Consider the following 21,297-nt stretch of genomic DNA (forward strand, 5'->3'; position numbering starts at 1 on the left):
GCGCGCTCGTCAAACACCGCTGCATCTCAGCGGTTTGGCCTCTATGCGAGCCGTGTCCACACACACACACAGAGACGGCATCCACATCTATGTACACACGCGTGCAATGTGTATCGGCCACTGTTGCTGAGCGTGGGCCGAAACAAAGCGGGCAGCAATGTGCAAAGGGGCCTCTGCAATCCGCTGTGCGAGGGAGCGCGGGGATGGCGACCGTGGAGGTCACGGGGCGCGCGTTTAAATTCCAGCGCGAGAGTGGGGGGTGGTAGGGGGGAGATAGGTGTGGAGGGAGAGGAGTCTGTGGAATTCATCTGGATTACATGATGCTCGGCATGGACCACAAATCGCCAGAGCGATGCCCTCCCCTGCGCGAGCGTGGCCGACAAATTTCGCGTTAATGCGGACAAGAACAAAACCGAGAATCCAATCAACCCAAGCGAACGTCACCACCGCCTCCTCCATTCACTCTGCTACCCCCCCACCGCCCTCCAAACATGACCGGGGGCTTCATCCAGCAGTGGATTGAGAAAGGGCTATACATGTGCGACAAACAAAGACGGAGCAACGATGAGATGAGCCCGTTTGCAGGAGCTGGGTGGTGACTTGTCGTTGTGGGACCGCGAGAAGATGGTGGCGGCTTGGAGGAAGCCTTCATCCAGCAGCGGATTGATCATTGCTGCTGATGATTAACATGTAATGACATTGCTCTGACGTTTCAGACAATGGCCCTGTCCTAGCAGTGTGTGGGAATATTGAAGCGGCGTGCAGCGGATGTCGAACACCGCGCGTGCGGCGTTCCCGGCATGGGAACGGTGACAACGCAGTTCTCCTACCCCAGAGGGGCTGGGTAGGCGCCGTGGGGCAGGGGAAAGCCCTGGGGGATCTCAAATGCTGAGTGGGGGGGCGGTCTTCAAGACCCCCCCCCCCATCACCGGTGGTATCACACCACGGCGCAAACAAAACGCGTCGCGCGTGTTTTGCGCGGAATGAATTCGCAGCGAGCGTGATGTGATGACTCCTTTATTCGCCACTATTTGTCGGCTCAAAGCAGAGCGATTCGCGCCTTCAATTCTCCCGTGAAGCGACAAGGGAGATTGAGCTCAGAGCCATCACGCAAATTGCTGTCATCCGTGGGCTGCGCCGCGTCCTCATTTGTAAAGGAGGCGCGGCGCGCGGCCTGCACCGGGCAGTCGGGTGGTGTCCCCTCTCATCTCGGGCCCCGGGATTCTCCCGACACCGAGGTGCGACCCCTTCCCTCGTGCGTGGCAAAGCCTCTCCATCACCACCACCTCCTCCTCGCCCCCCAAATGGCTGGGGGTCTTCAAGGACCCCCCACCACCACCACGGCCACCACAAAGGACATTGTGGGAGGGTTACGCGCCGCGTGATGATGGGAGCGGGTGCGTGAGACGAACACTCCTCCTCGTTCCGTACGGGTGGAACAATGCGTCCTGCAGTTCGGGTCCTGCGTTGAAGAAGACGGGGAGGAGGAGGGGGGGTTGGGGTTTGTTGGGAGGGGGGGGCTCTCGGCACGTTGGGCTCACCGCTGTTGCCATGGACACGGGGGGCGATGGGCGCCGTGCGCGGCCAATCAGCGCGGCGCGCTCCGTGGTCCGAGCGCAAGGGGACCGCGCGGCGGCGGTGGCGGCGTCGTCCATGATGATCCTCGGCGTAGCGCAGCGCTGAGGCGGCCGGGGGCTGGCGGCGGCGGAGACAGCGAGCAGACGCGGCTGATTAGACGCGGAGGCTTAGTGCAGAAGACGCTGCCTGCGCACGCCGTCGTCTCAGCAGCAGCAGCGGCGGCAGCAGCAGCAGCGGCGGCTGCGGCAGCCCCGGGCGAGTCAGCATCGAGCGGCGCGCCCGCGCGCAGCGCCACGGGCCGCTCGGCTGGACCCGCTCGCCGGCCGGCCGGCCGCCGCCCTCGCCCCGGTGCCAGCGAAGGCGGTGCCCAATGTTCCATCTCCCCGTGCTCAGCTTCAGCCCGCAGCAGGTGGCGAGCGTCTGCGAGACGCTGGAGGAGAGCGGCGACGTGGAGCGCCTCGCCCGCTTTCTCTGGTCGCTGCCCGTGGCCCCGGGCGCCTGGGAGACGCTCAACAAGAACGAGGCCGTGCTGCGCGCCCGCGCCGTCGTCGCGTTCCACGCGGGCAACTACCGCGACCTGTACGCCATCCTGGAGGGCCACCGCTTCTCCAAGGCGTCGCACGCCAAGCTGCAGGCCATGTGGCTCGAGGCGCGCTACCAGGAGGCCGAGAGGCTCCGCGGCCGCCCGCTGGGGCCCGTAGACAAATACCGCGTGCGTAAGAAGTTCCCGCTGCCGCCCACGATCTGGGACGGCGAGCCCAAGACGCACTGCTTCAAGGAACGGACGCGCCGCGTGCTGCGGGAGTGGTACCTGCAGGACCCGTACCCCAACCCGGCCAAGAAGCGGGAGCTGGCGCAGGCCACGGGACTCACCCCCACGCAGGTCGGCAACTGGTTCAAGAACCGCCGGCAGAGGGACCGCGCCGCCGCCGCCAAGAACAGGTGCGTCCTTGTGAGAGAGGCGACGTTTCGGCCAGCGGCGAGGCACCCTTCTTCAGAGCAGAGAGGCCGCCGCCAACACACACACACGTCCGTCAATAACAGCGCGCCTGTGTGGGCTTTACATGAGACGTGTGCGTGTAATAGGCGACGTTTCGGACAATGACCCATTCTTCGTGGGACATGCCGCGAATCGGCGGTGTTGATGTTGAACGAACGTGGTGAGTGTTGTTGTTGTTGTTAATTGTGCACCACTGCCATCGGCAGCAGCATCATCACCATAAAATAATTAGAGTTACGGAGATGGGTCATTACTCGAAACGTCGCCTATTTTATGTGATCGTTCATCTCTCGTGTGTATGTGTAAATCTGTGCGTTTGATAGTAATTGTGTATGTGTATATATATTGTACGCGTGTATATATGTGTGTATATATGTGTGTGTATACATGTGTGTATTATGGATGCATGCGTGTAATTGTGTATATAGTATGTTGCCTTTACATGTGCGTTTATAGACCCGAGTCAGTACAATACATGTGTGTTTGTGTGATTTGTGTGTATACAGTGCGCGTAATTGCACGCATTACGGTGGCGACTCGACACGACCGGTAAACCGGTAACCCTTTACCGAACCGAAAATTGGGAAACGGTTATCGCTCCCATTGCGACGCTGAACGCATCGATTGGCACGGCGGGCCGAGGTCACGGCGTGGTTCGTGGTTCGCCCCCCCACTCGGGGGGGGGGGGGGGCTTTGGCCTACTCTTCCAGACGCCGTGGAAGAGCTGCCACGCGTTACTCCGCCGTACGAGAGCCGCCGATTGAGTCACCGCGCTGAACATCGTTCCTCACCGCGGCTGAGTGGGCAGACGGCGGCGGTGGTGGCGGTGGTGTGAGATTTGAGAAACTCGCTCCATCGTACCCTTTGGTTCTTTCGGTAAAGTCGCGTAGGTAGAAATAAAATTGAACAAATCACGACGTTTCTATCGCAACGCAAGCAATCCTCATGCTTGTGTTGCGATCGAAACGCCGTGATTTGTTTTATTTCTACCTACGTGACATTATCGAAAGAACCAAAGAGTATGGATTCCTGCAGTCACGAAAGCTTCAAATCAAGATCGCTCCAACGACCGCTACTGGAGTCGGAATCGCAGAGACGACCTCTGTGGAGGCCTCCCTCCGTGTCCCAGTGAAGGGCAGTGAAGAGTTGGTCACCTTTGTTGTTGCGAGACATTTCTAGATGTGCGGCAAACCGGTAACCGGTTTTTTATTCATAGTTTTTTCATGCGGTTACCGGTATTACAAAATACCAATTTTAACAAGCCGATTAAGCACCTAATAAAGGTGTTTGGGTTATATCGCGTAAGGATAAATGTGTCGTAACCCGACACGGCCAACACGTACGGCGTGGTCACGTGTACAAAACGTGGCAATTCGTTACTACTTGAGGCCACCGTTGTGTTGGAGAGTAAATCCACAGCGGGTGAACGACACATTTACACTTACGCGATCGCACCCAAAGCCCTTTATTATGAATATAATATTTGTCGCGACAGCCTACTACGTGTCAAGCCTATTAGCACGGTTGGCTACGTACGGTGCGAAAGAAGTGCAACACCCATACATGTCTATATATACACACAGTATTTGTGTGTGTGTGTTCTCGTGTATTCATCTTGTACGCATGTACATGTGGGCATATATCGCGTGTATGGTGTGTGTATGTGTTGTACACGTGTACTATATATATCTGTATATACTGTAAAACTTGTACGTACATTAATATTGCATCAATGGGATCGACGGTGGTACACGACGTTTCGGGCCAGCCGCCTTCTCCAGCGTGTACTCACGAATTTTGTTGTTGTGTTTAAAAAACAACACTCGAATATAATTTATACAAGTTCTCTAAAAATGTATATTTAAAGTCGTTGTTTGCGATCGGAGATCGATTCCCGCTCACGGCCAACACCGGTGACGATTATTTGAACCGGTCCTGGATCTCCCCTAGGTCGACTCAGCCTCTAATGAGTACCTGGTGCGGTGTGTAAACGCCGCCACTAGGGAGACAAAGGCGGTCGGGCGTGGTGATGGCCACCCACCCCCTCGTGTGCCGTGCCGATCTTCATAGGTGCTCGCTAACAGCACTTGCCCCAACATTCTGTAAAGGCTATACGAGAGGTCTTTGTCTGACTGTCGGTGTGTATATATGTGTTTATCATCATCATGGTGATTATAGACGTGATTTTAGACTTGAGTATATGCAGCAGATGTTATGCAGGTCACCACCTCCGCGAAAAACAATGAATACGGAGGAGCGAAAACAGATAAGGCGAGATGTGAAATTGAATTCACTCTCAGGGAATAAATAAGCGAAAACATCGAATCTCAGAGCCATCTTCTCTGTCGGCGGAACATCCAGCACGGGGCAGGTCTGTGTGGGGCAGGTCTGTGTGGGGCAGGTCTGTGTGGGGCAGGTCTGTGTGGGGCAGGTCTGTGTGGGGCTTTCGTTGATGCAGAGCAACAGCCGCGATCTCTTACGTCGAGGAGGTGAATGGGCCACACGATTTGCGCCAGGAGTGTAGCGGAGTGGTGCAGCAACAACATCATCATTATCCTCATCATCGCTGTGGTGGTGATGACGAGGATGCATCCTCCTGATTCGTGTCTGTGAATCTGGTTGTTGTTGCTGTTTGTCCCGTGGTCTCTTCTGGGTGGTGGCCACAGTCGCGCTTTGCAACGTGGGGAATTGATGGTGCAATTAGAACTTACATACTTTATTCATTTATGCAAGCGGCGTGACGTTATCTTCCACGCCTGATATGCAAGGAGTTTGGGGGTTCGATCCCGACCCTGACGCCGGCTTGTATATATTTGGAGTTTGTGTGTCTCTCTCCCCGTAATCGCGTAGATTATTTTTCCTCCGGCTCCTCTGGGTTCCTCCCCCCACACACATTTAGAAACATGCATTGAGATTATTGAGATTATTTCGCTGCTGTACATTTCCACGTGATAAGCCGCTTTGGTGAGCTATCGTTCGTGGCCAGGTCGCTTCTGAAAAAGAGCTCGAAAGCTCCGTGGCCTTCACCTGGCGAGACAAAGAAAATAATGTCGTTTCATTTGTATATTTGTTTTAAAATGATTTATTTACCTTTCCTATACTTTTCACTCCTATCGTGTTTTGCATTCTTTGTTGGTGTACCCGCCCCTGCTAGACATCTGTAACAAAACACAGAGCTTCATAGCTCATCGGATTCCTCCAGTATAAATACATATTCTGATTCAACAGAGCCAACGGGGTTGGGGGTGGGGGGGATGCGAAGCGAATGATCATCATTCCCAGGAGCTACAGGCAACAGCGGACAGATGTTCAGTGGAAGAAGGGCAACGTGATCGATTCCAAACAACCAGGATGCGAATGTGTGGGAGAGAAGCAGCAGTGTCGTGCGGAGGTCACCGCTCGCAACAAGAAGGAGGAGAGGACGTGACACGGATGAAGTTGACACGTTTTTGTTTCTCTTCTTAAACAAATGCTGTTGGCGATGCTGCTTCTGATGCTGCACTTGGCAGCGGTGGACAAGGCGAGTTTAACAACAGCGCTCAACGCGTTCGCCACCAACAGTAGCACTGAATGTGTGGCCTTAAAAGGAAAACATAAATATATATACACACACACATATATCTATATATACTAAGAGGCGAGATTTCGGGCAATGGCACTTTTTGACACTTCTTAACAGCACGAAAACATTTTTAAAAATTACATGAACAAGGGCCATTCCCTGAAACGTCGCCAATTCTATCTATTTTTGAAGGCCACAGTGTTATTGACGAACGTGTTGAAGTGAATATAAAAGGTTCAGGAGTGTAAACCCATTATGAAAAGAACATGGAAAGCAGATTGATACCGCAACGTAAAAAAACAACGTCTTTTTCTTCTTGGTTCTTTCGGTAAAGTTATTATTTCCATTCTACGTGACTTTACCGAAAGAACCAAGAAAATGAATCCCTGCAGTCACGAAAGCTTTAAATCGAAATTTAACGACATATTTGTTAACAAAGTCGCAGCAAGACGTGGGAACGGCAAAAAATGAAGGCGACGATTCGTAAATAGCAGATGGGGCAGCGCTCAGACGGCACGATTATCCGATATCCACGTGTCAGACAGAATCGTGAACAAACAAGTGAACGGGTTCACTCCAGATCTCCGCAGCACAACAACGACCGCACATCCTGCTGCTGCTGCTGGGACTTGGATCAACCACGCCCGGCCGCCTTTGTCTCCCCAGTGACGATGTTCACACACCACAGCAGTTACTCGTTTGAGGCTGTGTCGACTTAGGGGAGATCCAGGACCGGTTGAAATAATCGTCACCGGTGGTGGCCGTGAGCGGGATTCGAACTCGGGTCGCCGGGTTCGTAGCGCAGCGCGCTAACCGCTACACTACAATGCGTTATTTTATTTTACTTTTTAATGTTTTTACCTTCGTGACTTTACCGAAAAAACCTAAGAATATGAATCATTGCAGTCACGAAAGCTTCAAATCTAGAATTAATGCGTTACGCTTCCACATGCGCGGGTCACGTGACAGTTGTGACGTCACAGCTCACTTGCCGTGCAAAAAATCTATGCATTATTGAGCTCCCCCCCCCCCAAAAAAGTGTATTTTTTATAATTGTTGCACGGTGTACAGTCTGGAAAGTACCCACATGGCACATTTCAAGTTTGTTGCATGTCGGGAAGTACGCTAAACATTTTGAACAGACACACATAATCACAACTTTGCCTTTTATATATATGGAGATGTAATTAGTATTGTTGTTGTTACAACTGTCCTTGGCAGTATGGGGAGGGAAATAAAGAACGGGAAAACTCCCGGGAACAGATGGAGTAACGGTGGACATCCTCACCATATATAGAATCGGGGATCAGCTGTCGGATAAAAAAAAACATTTCGACGCAGAGCTATGTAGGACATGTTATGCGCAGACATTGATAATCTCCATCGTAGACTGATTCCTCATCCACAAATATATATACATATACACAAACAACAAAGATCCTCCCCCGTAGAGCCTCAACAGACTGTTGGGGCAAGTGCTGTTAGCGAGCACCTGTGAAGGCCGGAACGGGGCGCGAGGGGATGGGTGGCCAGCACCACGCCCGACCGCCTTTGTCTCCCCGGTGGCGATGTTTACACACCGCACCAGGTACTCATTTGAGGCTGAGTCGACTTAGGGGAGATCCAGGACCAGTTCAGAAAATCGTCACTGGTGTTGGCCCGTGAGCGGGAACCGAACCCGGGTCGCCAGGTTCGTAAACGCAGCGCGCTAACCGCTACCCCACCACTCCCACAGACATGTACACACACATATCCACATGTATGTATATTTAAAAAGGGAGACACGACTGATTTAAAGAAATTGCACGCCCATTAGCCTCTTATCCTCACAGGTACGTGAAGTATTGACGACATTCAAAGACGCCTGCAAGTCACTACGAGAACCAAGTGGAATCTAAAGCATGGGCTTCCAGCATAGGCCATGCGCTGTCAATCCGATTCTATAGCACATCATCATCATCGTGTGATGATGCTGATGATGATGCGGCATTGGCAGTGATGCACAAGCACAATAACAACAACACTCAACACGTTCGCCCATAACAACATTGTGTGCGGCCTTAAAAGTAAAATATATATATAATAGGCGACGTTTCAGGCAAGAGCCCTTCTTCATAGCAACATAAATCGAGAGGGTAGTTGAGAGACAGAGTGGGTGATGAGACACTCCGTTTGTTTACACTATGGGAAGACCTGGTGAGAATGACATTTTTTAAACGTTTCCTGATTGCCAGCTTTTAAATGTGTATGAATAGTTACACTATGAGTAGCTATCAAGTAACAGACAAAAGTATCGCTACTAAATAAACTAATTTATGTTAAAGGTAGAATTATAAACTGTTTCGGAGACATTGCATTGTGGGAAGATTCTATATGGGACGTAGCCGTATTAAATTGCATAGAAACGAACATACACACACGTGCACATACGAAATTGTACACACGTGTGCACACACGAACATATACACACGTGTAAACACACGAACCTATACACACGTGTACACACGAACATATACACACGTGTACACCCACGAACATATACACACGTGCACACACACGAACCTATACACACGTGTACACACACAATAACTTATACACACGTGCACACACATGAACATATATACACGTGTACACACGAACATATACACGTGTGAACACACGAACATGTATACGTGTATACACACGAACCCAAACATACGTGTACACACACGAAAATATACACACGTGTACACACAAAGAACATATAAACACGTGCACACACACACGAACATAAACACATGTGCACATACATGAACATATACATACGTGGACACAAACGAACATTACACATGTGTACACACACGACCATACGTGTGCACACACGAACATACCCACACGAACATATAAACACGTGTACACACACGACCATATCGACACGTGTACACACACGAACCTATACACACGTGTGCACACACGAACACATACACGTGTAGAGACAAACCTATACACACGTGTACACACACGAACATACACACAGAGAACACACATCGGTGCGTGTCGACGATGAACATGCGTTTAGTGCAGTGGGAACTGATGGAGTCATCGAAGCTCAGACGCAGCTCGGCCTTAATCAACACACACACACACGCCACGACGTGCACATTGACGACTGAACGGCGAGCAGGCAGAGATCGCGTGAGATTGGGGACGACGAGAGAGCAATGGGGAGATGGAGTCTGGGTCTAGGTTCACTCGCTCTCACCCGAGGCAGTGACTCGCAGCGGTGTTCGAGAGGAATCGTTTTTGTTGTCCAACAACAATAACAACGACAACAACAACAACTACGTCTATAGGATGGGAGAAATGAAGACGCGGAATTCTCTCGTGGCTGGACCGTGGCCCTGTGAAGATGAATTCGCGACTGGGCCGTGCGAGGAGAGGCAGAGGGAGAGAGTCGCGCGCTCACTGCGACTTGGAACAGACAGGGGGGGGGGGGGGGGGGGCACAGCAATCACCAACCATGTCACGGGGACCCATTTGCCAGCATCAAATAATGGAAAAATATATATAAGAATAGGTTTTGCCCCTTTCTGGCAATTAAAGAACAAGCGTTAAGGTGTTCAAACGCCAAATATGTATATTGTTGCAAAGACTCAAGTCTGCATTGACCACACACATGACTTGTGGTGGACACGCAAACAAAACATGAATCTTCATATTCTTGGTTCTTTCGGTAAAGTCACGGAGAAGTGAAACAATAAAATAATAAAAATATTAAACAATACAATTATCACGACGTTTCGACTGCAACACAAGCAATCATCATCTGATGTGAAAAACACAGCATTAAATCAAAATGAATCTTGATTAGAAGTTTTCGTGACTGCAGTAATCCATACTCTTTGGTTCTTTCGGTAAAGTCACGTAGGTATAAAAATAAAATGTAAAAAAAATTCCTCTTGAGGACGACCGCTTGTGTTGCGATTGAAACGGCATAATATATTTTTTTTATTTATACCTACGTGACTTTACTGAAAGAACCAAAGAGATAAACAAAACATGCTTTGATAATAGATTGCATTGCCTTTGAAACTGATTGGCCTGCACCAGCCTTCTTCAGGGCCTGGTCTCACCGCCAGTGTCAGACCAGAGAAGGACGCCAAAAGGCGGACAGCACAAGGGCAATGCCACGCGTATCAGAGCATCTAGACCTCGGGGTGAGCAGCAGCTATAGCACGGGATAACTTTTGCCAGTATCAAAGGCCACGGCACGAAACAGCGGCCTTAAAATACAACGGGCGACGTTTCGCGCAATGGGCCTTTCCCCATAGCGCTCGTACTTGTGTATACTGTATGATGTATATATGTGCGCCTGAATGGGTCGACTTTCATCCAGCAGTAGATAAGGGCCGTGTTGTGTGTGTCGTTGTGTGGAGCGGCGCTGTCGCCGGTCAGCGCACTGCGCTACAAACCCGGCGGACCCTGAGTTCGACTCCTGGTTCAAGGCCAACCGCATCAGCGGCGAGTCATTTCTGAGCCGACTCAAACATGAACGAGCACCTGGGGCGGTGTGTAAACATCAGCACTGGGGAGACAAAGGCGGCCGGGCGTGGAACTGACCACACCGCACACTGGCCTTGTGCGATGTGCCGACCGCGATAGGTGCTCGCTAACAGCACTTGCGCTCACAACTTATGTGCGGTGATCTAGACGGGGGAGCTTTGTCTTTTTTAAGTGGTCCGTATGTGCTCGTATGTGCGTGTATATGCTCGTGTGTGTACACGTGTGTACATGTATACACGCTATTATCATGGTTGCTGAGTACAGGGCACAGCACAGCAGCGACCAGCAACAAACAGCACTATTTTATTTGTATTTAGTTTTTTGTCCTTCCCCACGCACCACCGATTAAGGCGGTTGGAAGTTCAACGTACATACATTACAGTTCTAAGAAGATATTGAAAGAGTTATGCGTTATATTTCTATACCAATGTGTTAATTAATGTGTATTAATACCCTATGTTAAATGCTATTGTTATCCATGTATATATAGGTGTATATATTAATTCGTTTATAAACACAATTAATCATTAAATGGCTGAAAACATCAAAATCAAAACCCAATGTAGCAGTAGCAGGACCCTGCTGGATAAATAACTGGATTATTAGAATTGTTATTCTACGTGTGTGTAAAGGTGTGTTAATGAGCGAATGTCTACAATGTTTTGTGTTTGTGTGCTCTCGGTGTCTATAAACTTGACACGTCGTCGTCATTATCCGTAGCCGTTGTTATTCTCTTCCACAATTCACTATTAGGCTTAGGCCACGTAACGATCTGAGCGAGTGGTTTTTGTTGTTGTCGTGAGACACTCCACGACCCGACATCGCCAAACAGGCGCCGTTGCCACGCGTGTGACACGCGTGTCTGACTGGTGCGGCTCGTGTCACCGGCTACGGCCAGAGAGCGATCCTCACGGCCACGTCTATCAGCGGTTGGATCCCGGCGACGTTTCGCTTCGGACCTCACCAAGCATCCGCAGGGAAATCCATCAAGTCAAAATCAACTTCGGGATTTTCGCTCGCCTCCGATATTGGCCGCCGCCAGGAATCGAACTCATGTCTCCGAATTCGTAGCGCGGTATTTGGGCCACTGCGCCACGCCTCCGATACGTATTCATGTTCGAGCACGTATTGATTGGTTCATGTGTAGTATAAGTTATGTACACGTGTGTGTATCTGTATGTGTGTGTATGTGTGCAACCCGGAGACCAGAGTTCGATTCCCGCTCATGGCTAACACCGGTGACGATTATCTGAATCGGTTCTGGTCCTCCCCTAGGTCAACTAAGCCTCAAATGAGTACCTGGTGCAAAGTGTAAACATCGCCACTGCGGAGACAAAGGCGGCCGGGCGTGGTGCTGGCCACCCACTTGCGCGTGTGCCGTGCTCGCTAACAGCACTTGGCCCAACAGTCTGTTAAGGCTATACGGGGTTTCTTTGTATGTGTGCATATACGCGCGTGCGTGTGTCTTCTCAGTAATCAAGATCCATTTTCTAAAAGTGCTGCACCCCACTCTCATTTGCCTCTTTATTTGAGGATTTTGATCCCGCTGTGCATTCAATAACCATTCTCATGCATACATACTATTATAATCTGCTGTGTTTAAGAATTGTGTCCCAGTGGCGGATGTCTGTAATCATTATTAGCACGCCTGCTGGAGGCTGCAGGACTTGACTGCGAGGGTTTCCGCGTGCGATTTTATTTTTCCCGGGCACTCCCATTTCCATGCACACGTAAACACTCATGACCTTAATATATACAGAGGATCGCAGAGCTTGGGCCAATTGTTGGTGGCGCCGGCTCCTCGTCGCGTGGCTGCTGCCTTCCCCGCTCGTCTGCGGTTCCTCCTCCTGGTGCTTCTGAGTCGTCCTCTCTCTCTCTCTTCGGAAGTGAAGTTATCGTCACTATCAACTGTGTACCCGAGACTACACCACCGCGGGGAGGGGAGTAGAGTCAAGGGTGTAATGAATGGGTAACGAGACGGGAGAGAGAAGATATAAGAGAAGGAATGGAGGGCGGGGAGGATGAGAGGAGAGGGATGGAAAAGGAACGGAGAATCGGGCACGAGACCTCGACGCTGCTGCACAGAGCGGCGTGCGTTTTCAAAGGGGGCGGGGAAAGGGGAGGGGTTCCGAGTGGGGGGGGGGGCACGCAGGAGTCTCACGGTTGGTGACGATGGAGCGGCACCCGAGACGTGGGATCCCGGGCGTGCGCAACAACAGTGGATTGTTTCGCTGCTCACCACGTAGCCCCGTAGCAGCATCAGTAGCCGATGGTGTCTTTGTGGACACCGAACAGGGCTAAGCAGGCTCAAAGCCTGCTTAGCTTGCGTAGTCTGGCGAGAGCGGGCGCTTGGCGGGTTGATTCGTTCATTGGGTATCACGTCACACACCGTCACAATCATCACACATCGTCACAATCATCACACACCGTCACAATCATCACACATCGTCACAATCATCACACATCGTCACAATCATCGCCCACCGTCACATCTGGCCTGGGTCAATGAGTGATGAGAAACCCTCTGATGGGTCGCGTCCATCGCTCAGCCATCGCCACTGCCCCATATGCATCTCTAGGGATATCACACAACCACCACAATAACCACCAAAACAACCACCACCACCACCACCACAATAACCACCAAAACAACCACCACCACAATAATCACCACCACCACAATAACCACCACCACAATAACCACCACCACAATAACCACCAAAACAACCACCACAATATTCTTAGGTTTTTTCGGTAAAGTCACGTAGGTAAAACATCAAAATTTATGAAAATAAAATAAAACAAAAAATCACGACGTTTCGGAGGCAACACAAGTCTCCGTCATCAGGTGGGACCGTCACAGCCGAATTAGCTGAATCAAGTGAGGCAATGATTCAAGAAGTAATCCCTTATAAGCAAGTTGAAGGGGGGAGGAGAGGGGGGGGGAGCTCATCAGAATGTGGTAGCCAATGAAAAAACAATGGACTACGGCTTGGACGAGGTTGCTGCTGTACACGCCAACACAATGGACAGAGAGGGGGGAGGGGAGGTCTGATACACATGATAGACAAAAGAACGAAAATGCCCATGTTTATACCAATGCTGGCTGAACAATGAAGAGAGCACTGCCAAAAAATAACTGGGGATGTTAACACTCGGTAAAGTAAAGTAAAATAGTGCCTGTCAGATAAGATGGTCCAAAAAAGTGTAATTAAGTCTTTTTTGCGTGGTTGATAACATCTTTCCAATGATTACTAAGTTTGTACCCATCATCACGGTTGAAATTATGTCTGTGTTTGTATATATTTTTTTTCAACCGTGATCATTGGAAAGATGTTATCAACCACGCAAAAAAGACTTAATTACACTTTTTTGGACCATCTTATCTGACAGGCACTATTTTACTTTACTTTACCGAGTGTTAACATCCCCAGTTATTTTTTGGCAGTGCTCTCTTCATTGTTCAGCCAGCATTGGTATAAACATGGGCATTTTCGTTCTTTTGTCTATCATGTGTATCAGACCTCCCCTCCCCCCTCTCTGTCCATTGTGTTGGCGTGTACAGCAGCAACCTCGTCCAAGCCGTAGTCCATTGTTTTTTCATTGGCTACCACATTCTGATGAGCTCCCCCCCCCTTCAACTTGCTTATAAGGGATTACTTCTTGAATCATTGCCTCACTTGATGCAGCTAATTCGGCTGTGACAGTCCCACCTGATGACGGAGACTTGTGTTGCCTCCGAAACGTCGTGATTTTTGTTTTATTTTATTTTCATTAATTTTGATGTTTTACCTACGTGACTTTACCGAAAAAACCTAAGAATATGATTCCTTGCAGTCACGAAAGCTTCAAATCTAGAATTAACCACCACAATAACCACCAAAACAACTACCACAATAACCACCAAAACAACCACCACCACAATAACCACCACAATCACCACCAAAACAACCACCACAATCACCACCACAATAACCACCACAACAACTACCACAATCACCACCAAAACAACCACCACAATAACCACCAAAACCACCACCACAATAACCACCACAACAACCACCACAATAACCACCAAAACAATCACCACCACAATAACCACTACCACCACAATAACCACCACAACAACTACCCCACAATAACCACCACAACAACCATCACCATAATAACCACAACCACCACAATAACTACAACAGCAACCACCACAATAATCACCACCACAATAACCACCACAATCACAAACAACGACAACCACGCAACCACCACAACAACCACCACAATAACCAACACAACCACAACAACAACGGTGCCCTAATGATCACAACAGCGATGAAGACATCGCCTGTTCGGGAATCTGATTGGCTAACTCCCCCCCCCGCCCCCACCGCGGGGTAGGCGTGGCTCCGTGGGATGATGCGGATCAACCGCTCGGGAGCAGCGTCCGAGCGGCTCGCAGTTGGAAAGTCAACGGGGTTCAAGTCCTGCTTAGGGGGAAGGGGGTGACTCAGGCCATCATCCCACTGGGGGTCGATAAAATAGTTATCACTTTTGAGTGGAGGGAAGTCAACGGTGGTTGGCCTTTGCTGATTCGCCCTCCCCCGCCGTAAGAACGTGGAATGTCCACCACTGGCGGTGCAGGGCTGTAAAGAACAGGGGATGGACACCAACGCCTCAATGTTCACTCGATCCTCAGGAGCTCGCGTTCACTCCGATTGCTCAGCCCACGGAGAAGCATCATCACTCGCTGCGCTTACAGCTTGTGAGTGTGGATAGCAAAATGAATATAACGACGAGCCCTCTGTCAATCGCCTGCTGGACGAAGGCTCTTTCCCTCCCCATACCACGTCCCTCGTGGATGTTGTTTAAATATACTTCACCTCGCTCGTCGGTACGAGTTGCCAATGGGTTCTAAACTATAAACCACATCGCACGTTAGCCGTGATCGCGAACCCCGATGGCCTGGTTAACGACGCGGCGCAGCGCGCGCTAACCACTCCGCCACCGCTCCGTCTCTGCGTAATTGAGGCTGCCCCCTCGTTGGGCTCGCGTGGTTCGTGGCGAGTTGGGTTTGTGCCGTTCGTCCGACACCCATCTCTGCAACGAGCTCGCTCGAAGGCACGAGCGATGATTGTTCAATCGATGTGGTGGCGGTGTTTACACTGCACGTCGCTGCCTGGAGCTGTGGAGGTCAGCCGCGAGGGTTGGTGGATCACCGCCGCACACACGCGCGTTGTGAAACTACCTTCCCGTGGGTGGGCGTCGAGGAGGAGCCCGTACCCTGGCTCGCCAGGAGAAGGCGGTAACAGCAAATGTGGACTCCACCTGTTCCATTAAAGATAGTGTTGGCCCCTCGCTCGCACGTGTGGGTTTTCTCTGGGCGTTCCGATTTCCTGCCACATTCAAACGCTCATTAACACCCTTTCCCGTTCCGTCATCGGACACGTACGTCATACGTTCTTTTTCTGATTCTGTTCCGATTACGTATGTTTACGTCATTGGAACGGACTCGAATCTGAACGGAATCGGAAGTAAAAGGTCCCCGCGGGATGGCGTGTGGCACAGTTTGGCGCCAGCTGTCATCTAGTGCTGTCTTGTTGGTGATTACAATGTCTGGAACAACAGCGGCACTACTACGCCGCTCTAAATAAAAGTCACGCTAACCGCTTGCGCGTTCCGAGATTCACCGGATGAACGGCACCCTCCCTACAACTTGCAGGCATCTCGGGAAAGGGTTGGCCGATAACACCTTCATATATAGAGAACCGCAGAGCTTGCAGGGGGGGGGGGGAGGTTCCTCACCGCGTGGCTGTTGCTGCTGCCTCCCCGCTCGTCTGCTTCCTCCTCGTGGCGCCTCCCTCTGATTATGAAGCCTTCAATCAATGACCCACCACGTCAGCGATTTGACACATTCCTCTGCCGTGCACGTGACGCGATCACACGCTCCTGCTCGTCGCGCGGCAGCAGAGGCGAGCTGAGGTCAGCGCGAGGTCAGGGTTAGGGGCGGAGTTTAAGTGGGGAAGAGGTCAGGTGAGGTCGGTGTGAGTTGAGGTCACGCTGACGTCAGGGTAGCGGTGGTGGTGAGATGTTAACTACCTCGCCTGGTATGCAGGAGGTCGTGGGTTCGATCCTGACCCTGACGCCTGCTGTATAATTTGAGTTTGCGTGTTTCTCTCTCTCCTCGTGGTGGTGTGGATTTTTTTCCGGGTACTCCGGTTTTCCTCTCCACATTTACAGTGCTGGCCCGAGCCTCTTGGGGGCCCTAAGCAGAATTTGATTTGGGGGCCCCCCTCCCACCACGCAGACTCATCTGTGCTAGAAGATTATTGACACAAATGTCACACTATAATGTTATAGCGAATATTATAAACGAATACAGTGAGGTTTTCACTTGTTTAAGTTATTTAATTGTAAAAAAAAAAAAAAAAAAAAAAAAAAAACGATTCGGGGGCCCCCTGGTGGCCAGGGGGCCCCAAGCAGCCGCTTAGTTCGCTTATGCCTCGGGCCGGCCCTGCACATTTAGAATCAACGTACGCTTAGATATTTTGGCTGATATACATTTCCACATGATAAGCCACTTCGTTCAGCTATCATTTGTGGCCAGGTCGCCTCTGAAAAAGAGATATTTAGCTCAGGGGGCATTAACTGGTAAAATAAAAAAAGTTTAGTTGATAGGTGTGAGGCCAGTGAGAGTTTAAGTCTGGCTTGAGTGTGAGATAACTGGGAGTGAGGTCGGGGTGAGGTCATAACGGGGTCAGGGTTGGGTCACCGTAGATTCTGAGGCTCCGTGCTGCGCAGATTTTTAGCCCCCTCCCCCGCCGCCCCCCTTGACCTCGCCGGGATGTGGGGAGGGGAGAAGCTCGCGGAAGCTCCCACGCCAGTGCCGCCGATTTATTTATTTAGTTTACTGCGCAGATTTTTTTTAATCAATCGTGTCCCTTCCAGCGAACGCGTCAAACGTCGTCCTAATCACCTAATGCATTAGCTCTGTGAATATAGCTGATGTCAATCATACGTGACGTCACTGCTACACCACACACACGCACTCACACACACACACGCCACTCACAACATAGACGCGTTGACACACCAGCTCACTCACCCACTTAGTCAACCACCCACCCATGGCTCACAACCACCCACTCACCCACCTACCCGCGCACACAACCGCACACTCACCCACTCACTCATAGCCCGATTACCCACAAACTCACTCATTCACTCACCCACCAACTCACCCACTCACTCACACATTTACCCACACACTTATCCATTCACTCAACCACTCACCCACCCACTCTCACACGTGCCCGTGTGCGCGCTCCTGGCTGCAGGCTCCATCAGCCGTCGCTCTCTCCCGGAGCCGTGGGCTTGCGGGAGGATGAAGAAGACGACGACGATGACGACGACGACGACGATGATGACGAAGAGGAGGAGGAGGAGGCGGGTGCGGGACCCGGGCGAGGCCTGCGGAGCTCCTCGGGAGCCGCCGCCGGGAGCCCCGGAGCCGCGAGCCTCTCGAGCCTCGGGGAGCCGCCGGCGCACCCCGCGTCCAGCGACGGCTCCGACTCGGAGGCGTGAGCCAGCGGGAGCCAGCGGGAGTGGCGGCGGCGGGGGGGGTGCTGATGGTTATGATAATGAGGCGAGAAGGAGAGGAGGAGGAAGGTGGGACGAGGGGGAGCAGGAGGAGACGACCACGAGGGACCGACGAGGAGGAGGAGGACGAGGCGATGTCATCGCTTGCGCCACCCTTCACCAGATCCTCGTGACCATCGCGAGTAGATGATGATGATGATGATCGTGATTCCTGAAACAGTTTTGCTCGCGCGTGCGTCGTGCGCGTAGCACCGATCGATGTCATCGCATCTCCCACCCACCTAACACATACAGTATAAACTTACAGTCTATACAGTATCCGTGTATATACATCTACCACGACCCAAAAAGTAGAGCAAAACGGGGCTTCACCTCGCTGTAGTTTCGTCACAATGAGCACTTAGCAGCGTCTGCTGGTACTGAAGTGAAATGTCTGTAATGACCACCACCACTATCACAAGCAACACCATCATCACCACCACCATTACCATCACCACCATTATCATCACCACCATCATCACTACCACCACTATCATAAGCAACACCATCATCATCATCACCACCACCATTATCATCATCACACCACCAACACCATCACCACTATCACATCCAACACCATCACCACTATCACAAGCAACACCATCATCACCACCACCATTACCATCACCACCATAATCATCACCACCACCATCATCACTACCACCACTATCACAAGCAACACCATCATCATCATCACCACCACCATTATCATCATCACACCACCATCACTATCACATCCAACACCATCACCACTATCACATCCAACACCATCACCACTATCACAAGCAACACCATCATCACCACCACCATTATCACCACCACCACCAACATCACCACCACCATCATCTCTATCCCGTGATGTCGGGGCGCTGCCTCCACTAAGAGGGGGATTCGGGCTTCAGAAATCCGCGGCAGCCACCCCCCCAATGGCAGGGGACGAGGCCGCGTGTCGCCCGCTCACCACCACACGACCCCTCCCCAAACATAGGTAATACATGCACAGGTGTACACGCAGGTGTACACGCAGGTGGCACATGTAAATACATACGTGACACATATTGGCAGGCATACACACACACATAGGTGACACGCACAGGTCAAACAAAAAAATACAAAGATCCCCTTACGGACTGTTGGGGCAAGTGCTGTTAGCGAGCGCCTATGAAGGTGGGCACGGCACACGAGGGGGTGGGTGGCCAACACCACGCTCGGTCGCCTTTGTCTCCCTCGTGGCGATGTTTACACATTGCACTCGGTACTCATTTGAGGCTGAGTCGACCCAGGAGAGGTCCAGGACCCGGTGCCGTTATTCACCACTGCCATTGGTCGCGAGCGGGAATCGAACTGAGGTGGTGGCTCTCATCCCGCGGCTCCGTGCCGAGGGGACCCTCGCTCAGTCGCGAGTTCGAAGCTCCGTGAATTTCGAGATGCACTTTTTTTAATTTCGAAGTCACGAACGGGCGTGCGATGCGTTGACGTCGAATCGACGTGCGCTCGCTGTGGTTCTACATATTTACGAATACAGCGCCGTCCTCTCGGAGTTTCGACACTGGCCCGGACGCACCTGTCCATTGCAGAAGCATTGTAAACATAAAACACAAGGCAGAAACATAAAACATAGAGCAGAAACAATGCCCTCGCTATCTAAGACATCCCCGAGTTAAGATGTTTGGTCAATTCTATAGCAACGTACGGGACGAACAGACCGAGCGACGGCGCTTACGTGAGCTAGGATTGAACTCATCACGTACGGCAGCCGGTGTTGGGTTAGGCCCAGTGACAGATCCGCGGTTTACTTCCCACCGCATTGCTGCTGAACATCGTTCGTGAAGATCGTTCGTGAACATCGTTCGTGAACATCGTTCGTGAAGATCGTTCTTCAACTCACGGGCGATTTAATTTGTTCGGCTGTGTCAGGTGACGGTGGGGGGGGGGTCTTACGACTTTAATTTGGTGAGATCGTCAGGTGGGCCTCACCCCCCGAATGAATTATTATGAATCACGCTCCTAATTCATCTTTGGCATTTCACATCTGCGGGACTGGTCACCGTTTTCGCGTCCGGTGACAATTCCATCCTCCCGTGACCCCTTCCTGTGTCACTCAAACTTCTCTTCCTGGGTCAGGGGCCCTGGGAGGCTCCCGCAGTTGGCCAGGGCCGCGGTACGAATTGAGGAAGTGGAATCGGGTGGAAGCGCGACAGAGGCGAGATGATCGACTTCCCCTGCTCTGGATCACAGAACGCCACAATCCTGGAGCGATCAGTTGCGCAACTTCATTGCCCGCGACTGCTTTGTCCACATCTGAGCGAGTAGTCGAGCAACACTTTTGTTGTTGTTGTTAAGAGCCACATTCAGCATTGTAAAACAACCAATCACCAATTCGCGTAGCACGTTGTTAATCGTGTCGCTACAAATCGCCGAATAGACCAACGCGTAAAAGTCGTGGGTTTTTTTTCTCGACTGTGACCATCAACCGATTGCACGACTTCCCCCCCCCCAATCCGGTTGCAGACACGTCCGTATAATAAGCGAGTCAGTTGCACGCGACCAAGTTGCGTGCAACCGCTCGCTCGGGTGTCGGGACCGGCTTCACGGCAGCTCCTGACGGCGCCCGAGAGCGCCTCTCGTCAACACGAGGTGCCTCTTGCGCGCCTGGATCCATTGTCGGGTCGCGCGTCTCTCGCTGATTGCGAGCGACTGTCGCTGGGATCCAGGCGATGTTCGTTGCCGGAGTTTGTCTGTGGCCTGAGCCGAACGCCACTCGGCAGGGGCTCTCCTCGTCTCCTCCTTCTCCTCTCGTCGTCTCCTTCGCGAGGCGATGGCACCCAACGAGACATCATCGGTCTCCATCCCTTCCTTTGTACCACGTGGTGCGCAGAAGGCCCCCACCCCGAACCCTCCTCCTTCGTAGCCAAACTCCCGGGGCGCCCAGCGCAGGTTCCGACCAAGCTGCTCCCTCCCGACGGCGACAGTGCGAGTGGAG

The 21,297-nt window shown here is 51.6% G+C and overlaps 1 protein-coding gene across 1 annotated transcript; it reads left to right on the forward strand.

The window, feature by feature from the left end:
- The first annotated feature begins 1,948 nt into the window (after positions 1–1,948).
- Positions 1,949–18,260, forward strand: LOC144729799 (homeobox protein SIX6-like). Its single transcript, XM_078610302.1, has 2 exons — positions 1,949–2,520; positions 18,014–18,260. Exons 1-2 carry the CDS (start codon positions 1,949–1,951, stop codon positions 18,258–18,260), a joined length of 819 nt encoding a protein of 272 aa, XP_078466428.1.
- The last annotated feature ends 3,037 nt before the right edge of the window (positions 18,261–21,297 follow it).

This window comes from Lampetra planeri, chromosome 33 (genome assembly GCF_965212315.1).
Source record: "Lampetra planeri chromosome 33, kcLamPlan1.2.h2, whole genome shotgun sequence".
Taxonomy (NCBI): Eukaryota; Metazoa; Chordata; class Hyperoartia; order Petromyzontiformes; family Petromyzontidae; genus Lampetra; species Lampetra planeri.